Source organism: Xiphias gladius, chromosome 10 (genome assembly GCF_016859285.1).
Source record: "Xiphias gladius isolate SHS-SW01 ecotype Sanya breed wild chromosome 10, ASM1685928v1, whole genome shotgun sequence".
In the NCBI taxonomy this organism is placed as follows: Eukaryota; Metazoa; Chordata; class Actinopteri; order Istiophoriformes; family Xiphiidae; genus Xiphias; species Xiphias gladius.
The window spans coordinates 1,028,007-1,048,461 of NC_053409.1; the positions used below are offsets into that span (position 1 = coordinate 1,028,007).

General features: G+C 39.6%; 1 protein-coding gene across 1 annotated transcript; it reads right to left on the reverse strand.

Moving 5' to 3' along the window:
* Positions 1–82: 82 nt before the first annotated feature.
* ankrd6a (ankyrin repeat domain 6a) lies at positions 83–10,608 on the reverse strand. Its single transcript, XM_040137326.1, has 14 exons — positions 10,459–10,608; positions 10,244–10,342; positions 6,940–7,038; positions 6,661–6,759; positions 5,509–5,607; positions 4,967–5,044; positions 4,705–4,809; positions 4,313–4,483; positions 3,241–3,396; positions 2,808–2,960; positions 2,162–2,263; positions 1,606–1,909; positions 649–1,004; positions 83–268 (listed from the first exon to the last, which is right to left on the reverse strand). The coding sequence occupies exons 1-14, from the start codon at positions 10,606–10,608 to the stop codon at positions 83–85; spliced, it is 2,157 nt and encodes a 718-aa protein (XP_039993260.1).
* Positions 10,609–20,455: the final 9,847 nt, after the last annotated feature.

Genomic DNA, 20,455 nt, shown 5'->3' on the forward strand with positions numbered 1-20,455 from the left:
TTGAAACTGATCTGAGTGTTTAAATGTTTGATCAAAGTGAAAAAGTTAATCTCCCTTCACCATTGGCCACTGTCAGGCCACATCAGCTCTCTGCATCCTCATTGGTCTTCAGCCTCTGAAGCTCCTCCTCCATCATGTTGATTCGCTGCAGCAGCTCCTTCCTGTCCTGCTGGGCTCTGAGCTCCGTCTGCTGCTCCACCTCCACAATCTTCCTCTCGTACCAGCGCTCCAACTGAGTCGACACCGTCTCAAAGAAACGCTGAGTTACCTAAGAGGAAGGCAACAGCACCCTTGAAGTGGTTTGAAGTTTTAAGATCAGCTTGAATTCAGATTTCTTTTCACAAGAAATTATATCCTCAAAGGAATAGTCCACCATCTTGGGAAATGCGCTTATTTTCTTTTTTCCTAAGAGTGACTTGGGAAGTAGGAGGAATGCCTAGCCTGGTTCTGTCCAAAGTTTGAAATTACACCTACCAAACCCTCCATGTTATCAACTATTGAATTAATCAAATTGAATTATCCTCAAAGGCTCAAAGAAAAAAAAAAACATGTTTTGGGGCATGTTTGCTTGATTAACAGGGCTCATTCCAAACCTGCCTCTGTTCACTGTGGTGGCCAGTTCCTCATCACACCCATTAGTACACTCACCTCCATAGCATGCAGATTTTTCCTCTCCTGGTTGAATGTGAGCTCAGTGGGACGGTTGATGAAGAACTCCAGTGTTCTGATGCTGTCTGGGTCCCTGTGGGTACTCGTCAGCTCTCCCGAGTGTTTTCTGTGCTGCGCGTCAGAGCTGCGTTCCTGTTGCGGGATCAGTCTAGTTCCCTGGTCGCTGATCCTGCACTGGCTGCTGCTGCTCAAGGATCCTTCCCCACACAATGGCACCGCTGTTGCTATGGGACTGTCCCGCACTCCCAGAGGTTGCCAGAGCGGGTCAGCAGAGCCCAGGAGGCCGGAGGTGGGCTTGGCCGGCAGAGAAAACAGGGCTGTGTTCTCATAGTCATCTGATAGGAGTGGAGTTAGAGAAAACATAAATCATCCACTTAACACTGAATTTGACTAAATACATCTTAACTCAAGCTTTCAACTACTTCTCATGGTCTTCCTTAACAGATGGATTTTTTTCTTTTTCTTGTAATGGAGACGGCTCAGGTGTGGCCGACCACTACAACTATGCTACAGTATCTCCATGTAAAACTGACCAAAATCCACCAGCTGAGGTAGAGCATGAGACGCACTTGAAACTTTCAGTTCTTTCACAGTGTCTGACTCTGCAATTTCATTGTAATTATAAATGACTGACATCATAACCCATTTAGGGTTAAACGGCCGAAAGGCTTTATTAAAGCTTGATATGACAAATGGTCATTGTTATTGTTCTGAAGTTGAGCCAATTATACGAGTTCTCCGCTAGATATTTCTGCTGGATCTCACTGGTTATTTTACTCCTCTCTGCTGTGAAAAAGTTTTTAGAGTTCATTTATAGTTGAGCTGTTATACTGACCAGTTGGTGCTGCTGTAGTGATAACAGCCATAGATCATCGCTAAATGCCTCTTTAAGATGGTGTCTGTTAACTGCATTGTAGAAGTTTTTCTGGGACATACCTGGTGACCTGTCCACTCTCATTTCAAAGTATGTCCTCCTCCCCATCTGTTCTTGCACTAGGTTTCCCAGACTGTAGGCAGATTGGGACGGCAGGATGTTGACATAGTTAGCCAGTGAAGTGCTGCTGTCTCCGGATACCACAGACAGCAGAGGGAGTGATTCCAGATCAGCATCTGCCACAGATTGCTCCACAGATGGCGATGGGAGGAGTTTGTAATACTGGGCTTTGGATGGGATGTGGACATCCATGTCCTTTAGGTGAGACATACACCACCTCTTCAGTTCATGAGTCACTGCTGCCTGCTTGAGAAAGGATACAAAGCTGCTGTATGATCACATTTGCACTGTACCATCAAGATCAGTCTCATCATGGGCTGAGACTTAAATCTCAGTTTCTAAAATTAATCAAAGAATTTTGACATTCATTACAGAACGCTGGGCTGTACTCTAACAATTCTTAAATTAGTCTCAGACTGCAAACATAAAATTAGATCCTCCCATATGGTCCCTGCATGGAAAGAAATCCCGAGTCAGCTGTAAGTTATGAAGCGATACCTGTGTCTTCAGAGCTTCCTCCCTGTCCTGGGCAGCTCTCTGCTCGATCCTGTAAATTATCTTCCTCTCTGCTGCTGCTCTTTCCTGATTCAACACTTTAATCTGCCCAAACCAAAGAGTAGAAAAATGTAGCTGAAAAATGCTGAATCAACCAATAATTTTACGATTTTGGATATTTCTGGTATGAAAATTGTCAAATTTTAATTTCACCTGAAATTATGATTCAGTTTTGAGAAAAAGTCTATATACGGTATATCCTTAGTGTTTGACTTGTCAAAATTGTAATTACCAAAAAGAATAAAGTTGATACATTTTTCTGCAATTTCTGCAAGAAATTAATGTTCTCCAGCGGGTGTGAATGTATGGAACCAATTGGCAGTGTTGTTGCAGTGTCTTAGCATGATGCTGAGGCACTGTTTTGCCCAAATATATCCAAAAATGTTTTGATCCTCATCGAGAAATTTGCACAATAGCATTACAGTTTACATTTCCTTACAAAAAATCTGAGGACAGTTAAATTACTCATATCAGACAGGGGAATCAAACTTTGAAAACGCAAATGAACTGAACCATTGGTTTCAGACACTGAAGGTGTAAAAGTAATCTGAAGCCATGATCTGTTAGCAGGGACAGAGTAGATGTGGACCTGGTGTCTGGTCCTTTGGTCCATTTTGCCCATTCTGTTGTTGACCTGCTCCTGGACAGTGAGAATGTGCAGCTTCATCTCATCCTGTGTGGCTTTCATCTGACCCTCCAGCTTCTTCAGTAGGGGCCTACAGGAGCATCCGTTTGCTGGTGCCTAAGAGAATGGTCACGAGTCAGAGAAAAGGTTCCATAGAGTACCCTGTTAATGGTTTGTCTTTCACAGCAGATGTGTTCCGTATAGCTCAGCATGTTCAAGTGTGTTAGGTTTTAGCAGAAAGATGTTTTCAAGCACTGCGCTTTGGATAAGTTCAATGACAGCTGTGCCCTGTCTGTGCTCTGGAACTTTCTGATTCATAAATTAAGCTCTGAGCATAAACACTGCTTTTCAAAAATGGGTTATGTTTGTAGTTTTTAAAATGTTATTCATCACTAACCTGTCTGACACTGCCATCCTTGTCACGGTACAGTGTGTAAAGCTGATAGCTTTTTCCATTCTGAGTGGAACTGTCTTCACCATCATCATCACAGAGCCAATCCCTCTTAATGTGGAAGTCATTCTTGCCTTTTCGCAGATCATCTTCTTTCAAAACCTTCAAAGTAGTAAAAGTAACACACTGTTACTAAAAATTGCAAAATGTCGTTTTTCTTCATGCTATCATAAGCTCTGTTAAAGGGAAATTCCCATTCGTTTTCATATGTTATGACACGAGACAGGTCTTAGAAAAGGTGGAAACTAGTATGTGGCTGAGCTGATCTGGTCATCGCCACAAACCTTAGCTTAGTTCTACCAGCTTTTCTACTAGCCTGTTTACTTGGCCACAGGAGCAATTGTAAGAACATTTCAAATACATTTATGTCACACATCAGCTTCACCACTGCGGCTCTAACTTTTGCAAATAAAGATGAACTTGTATTTATGGAGTTTGAATAGACTGGTATGCAATCAAACCTTATTGGTTCCTCCATCTAGTGGCCATTAGAGGAACTGCACCTTAAGACACGTCTGCATGATCTTTAAGACTCTTTAACACTTTATAGTGGGCCTCATTGGTCTTTCAAGTAATAAAATCACAAAGGAAAACAGTGGCTCTCCTGGTATCTTCCAGCAATGTGCAGCCTGATCAGGTTTTTCTCAGATCAGAGACAGCAAAACTTCAGAGGGGAGAAAAGATTGAGTGAAGCCACTGGTAGTGCAAAGAGATTATACTGTGTTTTCATCAGAGCCACAATATTTCAAATTGTGTTGTCTTTGGAATTAGAGCATTTTTTTTTTTTTTTTTTTTTTACCAAATTTGGAATAAAAAAATAAAAATAAAAATATAAAAAAAACAATTACCAAGCAGCTGATCTATCAATGAACCACTGATGTGGAAGCAGTAATAAAACAGCAGAGAGCCTATCAGCTGACACAAGTGTGACTTCAGTGCACTCTGAACTACCTGTAACTCGGTGCTCTCTGTATGAGAGCTGAGCATGCTAGTCCTGGGGTCTCTGTTGATGACTCACCTGCTTGTTGGCTCGTCTTCTCTTGCAGCGGCTGTAGCGGCTGCTGATGGTGGCTGGGGTCTTGTGATAAAGCTGCTGCTGCTGCTGCCGCTGCTGGGGACCAACCTTGATGGCAGTTCTGCTCTCCATTTGTTCACTGCCGGGACATTCCTCCACCACAGAACTGCTGTCCTCCTCAGGACAAACAGACGAAGGGACAGCGTCACATTTCATTTAAATGCAAAATAAAAAATGCAGTCAATTAAACGATGTTAGCAAATGTTAAAGTCATTTTTAATCTAAAATTTTTAAGACTTTAATGTGACTCACTTGGTTTGAACTATTTTCTCAATAGCTCATGAGACCCATCTTATTGTGTCCACAAGCTATCTGTCATTTTGGTAGTTTCTTACTTTGTTGGGTAGTATTTCTATTCTGGAGACAGACTGGGTCCCGCACTCAGCTATCAGTGTCTCTCTTCGTTTTCTTATTGTTTTTCTTCGCATGAAGTGATGTACCTGAAGACAATGATTGCCAACAATAAGCCTAAAAACTACACAAGATGGTTGCTAATGCTATCAAAACACAATATCTGGATTCAAAATATCTGTTGAATACGAGAATACGAATATGAACTAATGAAATCTAGATTAAGTTCTTATTGAGGACGCCAACCTGAGGAGCCCTGGCCAGAAGAAGTGCCACATCTTTATGATTGTTGTCTCTGGCCTTGTCGAGTGCTGTTTTCCCTGCCTGGAAGGGAGCAGTATGTCACATACACAAGAAAACAGACTGACCTCTCATGACCCGTAGCAACAAGCCAAAAGGTCTGACTTTGAAATGTCCTGGGTCAGGTTTTGATGAACTTTGGAGGGATCTGTTGTGAATTGTGTCTTGTTACTGTAGAGTGAAGTGTTTTTGGCAAAAAATTACAACAACCAGTAATATCTGTTTTGACAACATTTTTCAGTTCTCAGGGCTGTTGCCTTGACATCAAGACTTAAATTTTTCCAGAGAAAATTTGTCAATATTTAGTTGTAATAAAGGTGTCATTATCTCACAAAGCAAAAATAGAGAAAGGCCTCAGACTACGCATAATATTATTGTTATGAGCACTGTTTGTAAGAAGATAATAATTAAATTGAAGTAGATATGAGACAGATAGTGATTGGATATTTTGAGAAATCAGGATAATGATCCTACTGTGTTTAACTTACATTGTTTCTGATTTTTCCATCAGTCCCTGCCTTCAGTAAGAGATGAACTGTCTTCTTATGGTTCAGAGCAGCAGCCACATGGAGAGCTGTGTCTCCTCCCTACAGGAAAACACAGACAACAACCCTGTCACTTGGACATTCCAATCATATACAACTAATTTGCAACACATGCAAGGAAAAGTGATTGTTACCCGATTACATGTTCTATTAACGTAATGAGGATATGATGTTAACTTATGTATTTGGTAAGTCACAGATGTTTAAAATGTTCACAGACAACGTGTTTGTCTTCCACCAAAATATCAGATCTTGCTCTTCAACATCCACCATCATTAAACTGGTTTATGGTTCTGTTTAGACTCTCACTGCTATTGGTTGAGCTTTGGGAAAGATCCTGGTCTGGTTTAATACAGAAAAAATTCACAGTGATATTGAACCAAAACCACTATCTTTCCCGAACCTGAACAACAGAGCTGTGGACTCTGGATGTGAACCTGGTCTCTGATGTGACAGTTTGGTTTGTATGACCTCCATCTACCAACCTCCTAGCGTCTCCGCTGCCATTATAAATGTAGAACTTCATTCATTAAAAACATTGCCTCTAAACATAATCCAGCCAGCAATTACGTTGCCACCTCAATTTAAATGGGAAAACAGTTTAGGAGTATGCGAAGGTAATTCCTAGGAAACAGGGTTGCAGACATACACAGTACAGTAGAGACTCAATGTATGTTTGCTTGTCTGAAGTTCCAATACCTGGAAAGACTGGCACTGAAACTTTATGCATACTGCATACACACACAGACACACAACTGTAAAAACTTTTCACTAACACACTACTGAAGCCATGCACACACTCATCGGTGAAATCATACACTACACGTTTGTAAGGCATTGTTCACACACAAGTGAAACAGAGTACACACAGTAATGAAACCACACACACAAATATGAAAACCTAACACACCGAACTGTAATTACAGTATTTACACAAAAATAGAATGTGAGCGGCTGAGAGGGGATTGTGTGCGGTTTTGAGTTAAGTTATTCAATGGATTGTCTGTGTGTGCATGAATGTGTATTAAAGCTTCATTTTTAAATATGGGCCATAACGTCCCACTGAATATCATGTTGATCAGTGACATACTGTACCTGGTTTCTCTCCATCGCAGAGCACAGTGAACTCAGAAGCATTTTCACCAGGGTCACATTGTTGTAGCGAGCAGCCACGTGCAAACAGGTGTCACCCGTCTGGAACCAAAGCAGAGCTCTTAGTTTAATCTTTTATCAAGGGATACCATGATGTACCAAGTGCATTGTGAAACTCTTCTCTACTGTTCAACAGTGACAGAGGGGAAAGGCAACCATCAGGTAAATACACTTTTGGTCTCTGAGAAGAGTTCAGCGCATTATTGATGCTGTACGACTCACATTGTTCTTGGTGTCCGGTGTGGATCCTCCAAGCAGCAGAAGGCGAGCAGTCTGAGCGTGTGCGTTCTGACAGGCCAGGTGAAGTGCAGTGTTTCCTGCCTGAATCAAGAGTTACTACAGAGTAAAGGCAGTGCTTTTGTGGGCTTTCATTTGACCTGCTTAGGATGGACAGTTGGATACTGTCATCTATAAGAGGAGTTTCTAACACCACAACTCTAACTCCAAGAGTTTGACAGTCCACGTCGTTGAATGTGGTAGTTGGCAGGGTTCATAAGGGTAAGGAACTATAAAGCATGCACTTTACGTTAGTCACAGTTAGGGTTGGACCTAGTGCTGGAAATCACAAATCACTTTGCTGATTCGAACACATTTTTTCCTAAGCTAAACTGCTGAATTACCGTTCAAATAAACTTCATTATGTACATCAGTAAGTGAACACATCACCATTTGAATGCACTTCACTATGCATGTCGGTAAGTAAACGCATCACCATTTGTACAGCCGTGAAGTTCAGTCTGTAGTAGTTCATTCTGTTGCTGATTCAAGCTGTCCCACTCATTTCAGTACAAAACGATGCCATACAAGCACTGGGCAGAAGGTTGATCGCTCAGCAGGATGTTATTTACGACCGAGTTATCAGATTATGGTTGTTTGTGTGGCTTTCGCTGTGTTTTAATATGCTTTTAACAAAGAAGTTGCGTAGGCTACTGTGAATCTCAGCTGAGTTGACAACAGAACTTTCAGTCACTTTCATGGCTGCATATGTATCTACAGTATGTGGCTGAAGGTTTGTTCCCCTTCCACTTAGCAAAGAAAAAACAGTTTTCTCTGAATTTAGATGAAACCGACTAAAGTAATTGGTATCCACAATTCTATATACCATAGTTAATAGAACAGACATGTTGCCTTTGACTATGTAACATTTAAATAATACAACAAATGAAAATTTCAGACTTCAGATTTCCTTTTCAGACAATTACTGCAATCCAGCACTCTTTGTAGATCTTAAAGAGACTTCTACACTTCTCAGCTGATATTCTGGCTGAACTCTTCTTGAGCAAAATGCTCCGGTCCTCTCAGGTTTGATGGGTGCCCTCTCCCAACTGACAGTTTCCGCTCTTTCCATACACATTCAGTTGGATTAAGATCCGGACTCACAGCAGTCCACTTCAGAACGGTCCAATGTTTTCTTCTTCAGTTTTTCTTCTGTTAACACAGAGCTGATGTGACTTACCAAAAAGCTCTAGTTTAGTTTCATCTGTCCTCAGAAGCACTGTGGCTTGTTAACATGCCTTTTAGCAAAATCCAGTCGGGCTTTTTTATGGCTCTCTTTCAAAAGTGGGCTCTTCCTGGGTCTTCTTCCATGGAACCCACTTTCATTCAGAAAGTGACATCTGGTGCGACCAGACACTGTTGTATCTTGATCTTGGGGGTCAGCTTGCGTCTGTTTTCCTTGGTTCTTTTTCCACCATTCAAACTCTCTCTCTGTTCAATCTGGGGTCAATATTTCTCTTGCAGCCACATCCAGGGAGATTGGCTACAGTCACATGGACCTTAGCTTCTTAATAATATTAGCAACTGTTGTCTCAGGAACATCCAACTGCTTGGAGATGGTCTTGTAGCCTTTACATTGACCATACTTGGCAATTATTTTCTTCCTTGTCTCCTCAGACTACTCTCTTCTTTTCTTTCTCTTGTCCATGTTCAGTGTGGTGCACACAATGATACCAAACAGAAGCTGAATGACTGATTAAAAGATTGAATGCACCTGTGATACTAATTGAAAACAATAGTCTACTGGAAATATCAAACAATCCACTTATTTATCACCACTTCTAATGGGTTTTGTTCATATGATTTTTTCCCTTTTGGCCATTTTAGAAGATCTTTGTAGAATAAGGAAGAATTCAGCTGTTTTCACAGCTTCTTTGCTTTACTCTATGGCAAACCCAAGGCAAGCAGCTATGCATGGCAGAAGAGCTTTTAATTTCAAAAATTTTTCAAGAAGAACAGAGCATTGTTTCAATGAGGTGTAAGGGTACCGACACTTTTGGCCACGTCTGCATATAGTTGAATATGCACCTGCTGCCATCCGACAATCAGCTTTATCAGGCGAGGGGCAATGGTCTTGACACTGGTTGGCTTATACCAGTCCCCACTAAGGGTGCTGGAGAGTGCTTAAAGGTTTCTGGCTAGTAGGTCTGTGGCATAGATGATCAAGCACCAGAGCAGCGGTGATGGGAGCCAGAGAAAGTGCTCTCCATTCATACCGTCGGGTTATCAGCTGATCTTGAACATAGAGCTTATTTACCGGAGAGGTGTCGCGGGGCAACACAAGCAGCCTGTTATTACCAAATGGTCTATGAATAACATGCCAATTTCCTTAAATCAACGCGTGTTATCACTGCGCATTTTTTTCTTTTCACGAGTCATTTCACGCCACCTCATTTCTCTACTTACAGGAGTATATAGCCAACATTAACCCACAGAGGAACAAGGTGGAATGTGAGGGGAGAGATCTTCCTCACTAAACTTTCACCAAAGCTTCATTTCACTTTGAAAATTGTTCGATAAAGATTTGTTTCTACATGCACTGAATATTTTAATTTGTGAAACGTGAAGTCTGGGGTTCCGCAACCAGACAAAAAAATGTTTGCTAGTAAACTAGCATATAACACATTATAATGACATTTCTCTTTGTGCCTTCCATAAGTCAAACAAAAAAATTTAAAATGTGGCATAAAGATCTGTATGCTGAAAATATTTTTGTTTTACTGATAGCTACTGAGAACCAAATACAGACTACAAGAGTGAAACATACTGTAGTTCTCCTCACTGAAAATCCATTCTTCCCTTAGGAACAGAATCCTTTGATTCTTTAGCTTTGTCTGATGTTAAATTGTAGTGTCTTTATATTAGAATAATAAAATTACACAGTGACCTGTAAATCCAAACAAAAATGGATTTCAAATCCAACATTGCCTGCACAGCAGTGTAATGCAGTTGGATGCTGGGCAACCTCATGCAATAGCTACAAATCCAAAATGAAAATGATAGCTCTGGTCCAATTTGGATGCTGGGCTGTGTCTTTTGTATATGTTTTACCATATTCTTATCTTCATTTATGTTCTGTGAGGCACTTTGTAACTGTTGTTTCAAAAGGTAAGTAAACAGCTCTACCTGCTGTGGAAAGCTATAAGATGTGGAACGTTTCAGAAACACCAAATAACTGGATCTAGTGATGGTAAATTCTAGGTTGCACATACAAAGTATATGATGATGATGATGATTATTATTATCCTACCTTGTTCCTGATGTGTACATCAGCTCCTGCCTTGACCAGCAGTTTGACACACTGAGAGAAGCCATGCCAAGACACCTCATGCAGCGCAGTGTTGCCATCCTCAAAGAGATAGGGGACATAGTGCTCTCATTACCAATTATTTTCATTTTGTAAAGCACACAGATTGAGAATGCATGAATTAATTTTCCTGTATGTGCAGTGTGTCCACCACTCACTCTGTCCTGCAGGTCGACAGCACAGCCTCCCTGAATCAGAGCAGCCATGGTATCAATGTTCCCCACCATGGCAGCTCGGTGCAGCGCCGTCTGGTGACCTGGGCCCTGGCCTGCTGATGTTGGGACATGGACCAGCGCCTGTTTATTCATCACTGCTGACACACACACAGTCACACACGTAGGCTTATGTACATATCTGTATGTGTACATGCATGTACATAAACAGATACTGCACAGCATATCACACATTCCACCACTGAAGCAATACGAGATCATTTTATTTGAATAACAAAAATCGTGAACATAGGTGAACATAGTGGAGCATTTTGCAGCTAAGGAGCCAGATGTTTCCCTCGGGAGCTGGTGGAGACCAAAACTTGAGCTAAAAGAGAGGGAGTACTGGACTTAAATCCATCAGCTGGACACAAACATCACTCCAGATGAGTGCTCATGTTGCTCTGTGTCTGCTGGATGTGTGATTAAGCAGCTGGTTCACATGCTCACCATATCAACATTAAAATATGATACTATTTCAATGTTGTGTTTACAGCTTGTTTCTACTGCTCTCAAGCTAGCAAAAATCAGGTGATGCAGGTTAAAGTTCATGTTAAATCCTCCAATTGCTTCCTATTTCTTGCAAAATGGCACCGTAGTATCAAATTGATGGCATTTCTGAGTAGCCCAGCTTATGCTGAAAATAACAACAAATGGCAGGCCCAGCTAGGTCAGGTAGTGACTATATCAAAGACCTGTAGATGAGGGGACTGACAACAGAGCATTAACAACCTATGATTCAAAGAGTCATAGGTTCATTTCTGTTACATTTCTTTGGAGTTTTGTTTCTGACCACCTGAAGTCCAATATTTAATTTCTTTTAGCTCTTCTTTGGCCCTGAGAAAGATTCCTGGCTCTTTAGCTGCTAAATGTTCCAGCATGTTCACCAGTTAGAGATTTAATCATTTGTAACATTTTTGCTGTGTATTTCAAACATCTAATACATAATGTGAATGGCCCCTGTGTAGTTAGGCCTATATTCCCAATTTCAGGTACTGTCTGTCACACTGGCACTTAGCATGTTGTTGCCTCATTCACTAAAAAACACTGAACTCATTTCTCACGCCGACTGTCCTGCTCCGTTAATGTTAAGCATCTGACCCAAATGACAAAGGATTTCATGTCAGTGCTGCAGAGCTGACAGTCAGATTATGCTCTATGCCAAAGGTCAACCTTTAATCTTTGGTGGTGATTATAAACAGTCTTGAATCCCAAGCATGTATACACACAACACTAAAGCTTATCATTCGCTCTTTTTCTAATCCCATCATTTTTTCCTGTAAGACTACACATTCTTATCCCTCATAATGAAGTTTTGAGCTATATATTTGTAATTACACTATATAATGTACAATGTATGATATTCTATGCCTTATGCTGTTTTCCCATCTGTTTGAATGATTACTGAACTTTTGAGCCTGTGACTGATTTGTATGATTTATTTTTGATCAGAGTCCGAGCCCGACTGCGTTAAATGTGTTGAGATGTGGTGTGCTCTTGATTCCTAACAATGATTCCTAGTGACGTAGGACATTTTCAAGGCTTTTCTGAGAAGTTTCGAAGCAGGAACTATATTCTGTCGCTAATTTTAGGGAAAAAAGATACTACTAATTAATTCCACTCACTTGCTATGTAACAGGTTTGTTGAAAAAGCAGAATTGTGAAAGTTGTCTACAGGCAAGCATGGCTTTCAAAATATACAAAGAAGTTTCCAATGATAAATGAATAATGAATGAAAATTTACATTTTACTGGTATAAACCGAGTTTGCCTTTCATTGGAGCTCTCATTTCCCTTTAATTAGTACCAAGTTAGTTCTTCCTATGAAATGTATTTTAAAAAAATAAATGAATAAATGAATATTTTAAATCATTCCATTCCCTCTATAAACTGTATATCATGATCCTATAAAGACCTAAAAAATATCTGGTATGGATTATTAACTTTACAGTTAGCTTAACATATTTATATGAATTTCCTAAAGTAACAAACTTCCTGTTGGAGCTCAATAGAAACTTTTTCATGATTGTCGGTATGCTATCGCTGTAGGATTAAATGGACAGTTTGATAGAGATTTCATTACCAAACATCCCAAACTAACAAACATGTACGGTCCATTTACCCTCGCTTTTTATTACAGAATGCATTTAAAGGGCCAATCAGAACTTTTGAACCACGGCCCTTGTGTTGACATTTGGATATAGATTTTACTACTTAAGTACAAGTTCATTTGGAGCCTGTATCAGAAATCTCTCAGATTACAGAACTAAGGGAATCGCAATTTGAGGGCCAACATTAACTGATCTGTTCCAAGGGTCAAAGGTCAGCTCCTGCTCAGTGGAAATGATTTGCGTTTTATCCGCCAATACACCTCTTCTACCTCCAGCTTCCTCCGTTTTCTGTCCCATATGGTTCTGCTAATAGACAAAACATATTTTTGGCTATTCCGAGGCATTGTTAAAGTCTCAAAGAAATAGTTCCACATTTTGGGGAAAGAGTGAGACTTTTTCTGATGGATGTCAATCTAATGTCTGTGTGTTAAGTACAGAGCTAGAGTAAGGATGTGGTTGGCCTGAGTCAGCATAAAGCCCGGAAATCAAAAATGCACCTACCCAAATCTCTAAAGAGGACTCATTAATAAGTTGTATCTGTACACAAACAGAAATTATTTGGGGAGCTATGCGTTGGATCTCCTACATTCCATGCAGTGACTGTGTGGTGTTTCCTGGAGTCTTCTCATCACAGTGAGATTGTCAGGTCTGCTACGATCCTGCCTATGCAGAAACCAAACCCTGTTTTAATATGGCAGCCCGGGCTACAGATGTAGCTGCTGCAGCAAGGTTCTAGACGGATGGATAAACTGATGTTTATCAAGAGAATTGCTCCAGCCATAACTCCCTCCCAAACCACTAGTTAGTATCTTTACATTTCTGTTCATGTAAAGGTTAAACAACAAAGACTGTGTAAAAAGACAACTCTAAACTTGGTAGCTGGTGGATTTTTCAAGCTGTTTCCTGTTCTGTTCTGCTAAGCAGGGTTTGCGTCCTGTGCTCTGTTTGCGGTCAGGTTCAGGCAAGAAAATCTGTGGTTAAGGATAGTGAAACGCTGTGGTTTGGTAAAATATTGAAAAAGTTAACATGTCTAGTCACTGTTGAAGTTTTCAGTATTTAACTGAGACCGCTATCTTCCCCTAACCTTTACCAAGTGCTGTGAGTGCCTCAACAGAACCACAGAAAAAGTCATAATGCTTTAGTTTCTACAAGCGCATATTGTAGCTATGTTGTCAGTGAATGTTTAGTTTGAACATTTTACAACCTGCTTTCATTAAAAACAGTTCCTCATTATGCTGATCAAAAATGTGCTGCGGCCAGCGTTGTTTCTCTCCAAACTTTTTGCTGTTGCGAGTTGGTTGTAAATAACCATAATTTTTAGGAGACAGGGTTCTCATGTCATTTTCATGAGTACCAAAATGACTATGAATTTAATATTATATTGTTCTAGTTTGTAAAACCGTACTACAAGTTCGATAAATTGCACTTATACTATGACTGAATTACCTTCCATAACATTTTTGCAAAGAGCAAAATAGTGAAATTAGGGAGGTTTAATTAGAGGCTAACAAATGAACAAATAGTAAATTGCTCATGTATGGAAAAAAATGTGTTCAGTAGGATACAAAACAGAAGCTACAGCATTTGCTACTGTTAAAAATATCCCTTCAGTGTGACAATAGGTACTTCCACATCAGGCTGGCTTTTGTTAAAGGTTGTGTTTGTTCAGTTATAGATTCTCACAGAAAAGAAGCCATATGTTTCACCTTACCCTCCATACAGTCCGCAGACTTCCGTTACTCTCTGCTGTGGCAAAAAGGAGCATCCATGCAAAATCCAAACAAACAGGCCTCTCAAAGAGTTGGTAGCTGTGTTTGTGGTGTGTAAGAGGATGATGCTGCAGCAACAGCAGGCTGACTACTCAGCATGTGAATGTGTGCAGACAGGATGCAAGCTGTTGCAGTGCACTACAGCTTAGAGAGAGAGAGACCAAGAGGGAGAGAGAGAGACAGAGAGAAAGAGAATGGGAGTAGTGCATCTACAATAATACCTGAAACCCTGCATTACAATGGGGTGTCAGCTGACAGAGCTCATCTAGATCATCTGGGGAATCGGAATAGTGTGCCTTGAATCTCCACGACACTCACACTGTATTAGCACAGGCCTGCATGTCTTTGGCAAATCTTTCCATAAGGATTAGGATCAGGACACTTAGATGAAACTTCCGAGGGACCCTGCTTTGATGGGAAAGTTGTCATTTTAATCTAAGCTTTTGTTGCACATAATAAAAATAGGATAGAGAAAAAAAATCGAGAGCTAAATTGAAATTCAAGTAAGGTCATATTATAATGACAGCCGGGTTACATCTTGTGTAGTTCTTATCAAACATGAAAATCCACTGGTCAGACTTCAGACATTATCAGAGGCTTTATGACATGACAAGCTGTTACATATATCCTTCCCTTAATATTAAGTGTGTCTGAGATTGACTTCTTGTCATTTTCAGAATGCTATAATATACACATGCGTCCACTTAGATGTAAACTGCAGATTCAAGTGCAAACCAACATTTGACATTCACTCCTGTGGTTTGGACCAAGGGAAAAGCAGTGATCTGTTGTCATCTGTCTGGCTGTTTCATAAGGAGGCTCAGAGAGGCAGAGCTTATTGTGAAAGGTCTGTCTTGATTGAGCCTAACAAACCAAACCAGGACAAAACCGTCTCAGAAAACAACTCAGGGCTGCTGAGATCTGACAAAGTGATTTAGTAACACAGGTACAGTTAGTGACATCAAGCTTAGTTCACCTCAGGAAAACTGACATGTCAAGACAAAACAGCAGTGTTCATGGCCACAGACGCCCATCTATTATTTATATAATAAAAGAGTTGAATATTACAGTAAAAACCAAGAACAGAAAACTTTTGGCAGCATGTTGTGGGTCAGCAGAAAGCTCAGGCACTGACGCCAGGAGAGATGAAGTGTCTCCTTTGTTGCAGCACTTTGCTCTTATGACATTGTGAGTTGAAATCCCAGGTGAGGTATATGAACTTACTTACACATACAGTAGATGTATCAGATGCAACATACCTGTAAACAACTGTAAAACATCACATGGGAGCCCAGCCAAATAATGTATTTATTTAGAAAGTTAGCATTTTCTAGAAACTGAAATTCTCTGTCGGATATAACGGCCTCCGTATGATGGAAATACTGCTTTAAATACAGTAGCTTCAGATTGGCTGTCTGTCCCTTTATTTCTATTGAAGAGACATGAATACTAAGTCACATCAGGAAAGGCTTATTTCCCAAGTCGTGCTTATTTTAGTAAGTCAGGCTTGTTTTCAGGAAATTGTGGCTAACAAAGGAGATTTACACCAGTCTGACCTAGTTTACTATGGAAGGTGACCCCTCCAGACTATTTGGTCTGGGTCAAGTTACTTTTTAGGTTTAGCTTCACATCAGGCTGAACCGGTGGTACAATCACCCTGCCAAATTGAAACCCCCGAAGGTTCCTCTGTCCTGCTGCACTGTGAACATCACTCTGTCTGCAGTCCGCGTAAAATTTATCACAATTTGATATGAGTTGCATTTGTGTAGTTAAAAAGTGAGTTCATCTTCTTTTCAAGAATCTGCGCAGTATTCCAGTCGACATGTGCTTTTAAATGTACCTTCATTGAATGAAAGCTGATAAACAGCTCTGACCAGCCAATGTAGCTTCATAGTGAGAAACACTTTCACAATGTGTTCTCTCTTTAAATGTCTCTAAGAATCAGAGCACATGTAAAAATTGGTGAATGCGGTGCGTGTCTGTGATGCCAGCTGTAGCTTTGTGATTTGGGCCTACCACCATCTGAAGCAAGAAAATATTACATTAGTTTAGACACAATAAAAAATCACAGCTGGTCCTTTTAGAGCTGCCGACTGTTCTGCAATGTACTGTACATGTTAAAGTGTTGTTAGATTGTAAAGGTTGCACCAGAAAATCCTAGGTACAGTTGTTCCTATGAGGGAACACCAAACTTTATTTGCATTTTATGTACAGTGAAGTCTTACTGCTGTGTTAAAGTAACCGATCTCTGTTAATCCCGTGTTGTCTGCCTCCACCTTGTGGTTGCTGTGGTAACAGCAACTCATAGACTGAAATTAAATGTATCTTTAAAGTTGTATTTTTATTCAACAGTGACTTTTGGATACAAAGTTCTTTGCAGCATTTTGATGAATGAAAAACAGAGGACAGAGCATGGAAGACTGAGACTTATATCAAACACACATGTAATCTCTGTCACCTAATCGCCGTCACTACCACCACAAAAGGCAGGGGAATTTTATATTTATTTTTATTGATTAAGACAGTTAAAATACGAAAGGACACAAAAAAACAAAATGAAATACAGCTGTGCAAGATATGAGAGAAACCCAGGCGGCCTTTCCAAGAACACAGAAAATGAAAGCATCGTTGTGTGATTCAGTATATTCCCATTCACAACTGAAGACTTTGACGTATGAAAGAAAAATCGATATTTTCATGTTGAAAAAATGAAAACATTATGTGATACTTGTTAATACATTCCAGCATTTACAAACATCACTGACTTACTCTGTGTTCAATGTGGATGTTCTCATGACGCTAAATAAATGTCGGCTACATAGTTCAATATGACCATAACTGTTGTGTGAATCTACAGCAGGGGTCTCCGAAAAGGTTCACTGTGTTAAACAGCCTGTGAAAAATCAATACTGTGATTAATGCTGCACATAGAAAAAGCAGCTCAACAAATAAAGAGATAGGAACCTAATTACCAAATTATTAGCTTTTATACATGTTCATTTATTTATTCATTTTTTTTTTTTTTTTGCACTTAGATTACAAAATAATAAGAACAAAATCCAGTTTTACTGACTCTATATATTTACAGTAGGGTCCAAAAGTCTGAGGCCACTGTCTCAGACTAGTGTATATTATTATATTATGTATTTTTTAAATGAGACCAAACTGGTGTGAACACATCTTTAACAGCCTAAAAAACTAGCATTTGTCCTTTTATTTGATGCCTGTCATTCAGTCTGTGAGAGACAGCAAGTCCAATCTTGTGTTTAAATTTATGGTAGTGACGCTTTAACTTACATTCAGTTTTTTAGATTGTGGCTTGATGTTGTGTCACAAAATGAATAAAAACATAACAGAAAGGAGAAGTCGGAATAAATGCAAATCCTATGTCTTACATTTGGGAATTTATCCAAAGATATCCTGCTAAGAGTTTGTTTCTTGGGATAGTGCAGACATGTGCAAATGAAAGAAGACTTGGACTGTATGTCCATACTGAAAATGGATAGTAGCTTATCAAAAAGGAAGGTGTTGGCTCATGTATTTATAGTTTTGTTAAGTTATAGGTCAGTGTATGCATAATATTCTGCTGATGTTCATTTAGTAAAGTACACGTATGGAGATCTGGGTGTCCAACGAGCGCACACAAATCTGAATTCATGAGAGGAATCAGCACAGTGAGAAATGCTTCACATGGCAGGAGAAAACTAGTAAAAATGAGTTGTTCAAAAACAGAAAATATGAAGCTAAAGCTAAGAGATTTATTTCTACATTATTTACATACAGCACGTAGACTAGAAAAGAATGAGGATAAAATCTACTATGATAAACGACAAAAAAGCAAACTAGGCTACAAAGTAAGATAATACCATAAATAACACTTTCCCCTCATTAGGGAGTCCCAGAATGCATTTCTGCAACCCTCAGACTGCAGGTAAGTCTGAATGACAACATACCCACTGTGTACCACTGCCCAGAAACACAGAGGATGGTATGGTGTTTGCAGTGAAATTCCTTCTTTTAAATATGTTTTGAAAAGCCACAGTGACTCGCTGAACATCGGTCACTGTGGCCTCAAGTGGCATTTACTTCCAGTACAGGATAACAACCATGTTAAATTGAGATTAAAGCTGTGTCACTCCCTACTTGCTACATGGTGCACTCTATTTACCCTTGTCCATTATATTCCAAAATCTCAGCGGGAAGTTTCACACTAAATAGTGCCCTCAAAAATGTACCAACAGAAGGAAAAGGTAGTGTCCGTACGATGCACACTACTGCTAAGTCTACAATGCCATCCTCACTTTTGAGTCGTGTGAAAATTATATTATGCATCATTACAACTTTCCAATGATGAACCAAAGCAATTCTGATTCATAAATGTCTCCAATATCACTTTGCTACTAACAAACAAACTGACAAACTAATGGACATTTATTGTGGAGAGGATAACTGATGGGGAGTGATCACATTTCTGTGATTAATGGATCAAGGATCTGTGTGTGAGTGGGTGAATGAGAAGCAAATTGTAAAGTGCTTTGGATAAAGGCGCTGTATTAATGCAGCCATTTACAATTCCTAAAGGATTTATTTGCCCCATCACCTTGGTGAGGAAATTGGTCTGGATCACAGTAGTAGTGATGCTTTAAGCTAATCCTCACCTTGCACCGGTCCTGGGACCCTCTGTTTCTCTCGGTGCCCTTAGTGTATGAAACAATAACACTCTGCAGATCTGGAGAGGTAACACCCTTGCTCCACCAGCTGTGGATCTACTCTTAGAGAAGGACAGGGAATCACAATTAGAACACACTGGCAGTTACATCTCATTCAGCAAAGATCAAAACAGAGCTTAAAAGACACTTCAAGTCAATCTTTGCAAGTAAGACAGTGGACTTATATAAAGAATTATATATATATATATATATATATATATATATATATATATATATATTATATATATATATATATATAAACTCTGAATGAACCCCACTTGTACTTTATTAGACTGAATTACAGTCATATCCCACAGCTTTATCACTATTCCTCTACTGGGAAAACAGCTACGTATACTGAGCCGGATTTTATAGCTTTCTTTGCATTCTACTTCAGACGCATTCTGCACCTACAGATTCACATGTTGTTTTTAGACATTCTGTGTGTTCTCTTCTCCATGCTCATATTTATGAAAAGATGGCACAAGAGACTCTCACCTAGCATTTAAATCATGCTATTCTATATTTACTTTATGTTTGTTAATACACAGGAATTGTGTTATTTATGTGTTTTTTAGTTCAGCTGATCCTGGATTTTTGAGGCAAATATCTAAATTGATATTTGAGGGTTTAAAAAAATCTGATGACAAAATAGTCAGTGTTCTTTTTTATCAAAAGACATAACATAAACAAACAATTTTGACAATTATTCTTTATACTTGATTATTAAAGAATTCTGATAGAAGATATGCAGTGAGCAAGACATTTTACAACTGAAAAAAAAACTTGGTGGACAGAGTATGTTATAACTGCCTCCCTGAAAAGAGAGGGAATGAGAAAGGAAAGAAAGAATGAGAGAGTGAGAAAGGGCGAGAAGAATAAAAAGTGTCCATGCATTAATGGTTGGGTATGGACATGAAGAAGGTGGAGTGATTTATCAGTGAAGTGTATGGGACTACGCTGCAGACTGGAGTGTTACAGCCAGTGTCAAGGCTGTTTCATATGAATGGCTCCGACACGTGTTTAGTAGACCTGCATCATATGCATGTCTGTTGTATGAAATGACCCCAAACATATCTTTGGTATTTCTGCTGACATTTCTTGTTACTCGTCAGCTGACATATAAGGATTTTCCAGTAGACAGTTGACTGTTTAGGGAAGGTGTCTGCCATCAAGAGAATTCCCAGTTAAATGCAATGCAGTTTAAGAAGACCCTGAAAACCCATTCTGATCGCTGAAGTGGTCCGTGCTGTCCCCTCATGTTATTTAAAAACATTAAAACTGAGATTAGGAAAGATCAGATGTCACAAATTTTGACTCAGAAGCCCTTTTTTTTAAGGCTCCTTTTTCACTTA

Coding starts and splice junctions, on each gene's coding strand:
- ankrd6a (XM_040137326.1), bottom strand. CDS start 10,608: ATGAATAAACAGGCGCTGGTCCATGTCCCAACATCAGCAGGCCAGGGC. Junction 4,484..4,704: donor TAGAAATACTACCCAACAAA/GTAAGAAACTAC, acceptor TGTCCTGAGGAG/GACAGCAGTTCTGTGGTGGA. Junction 3,397..4,312: donor GAAGACGAGCCAACAAGCAG/GTGAGTCATCAA, acceptor ACTACTTTGAAG/GTTTTGAAAGAAGATGATCT.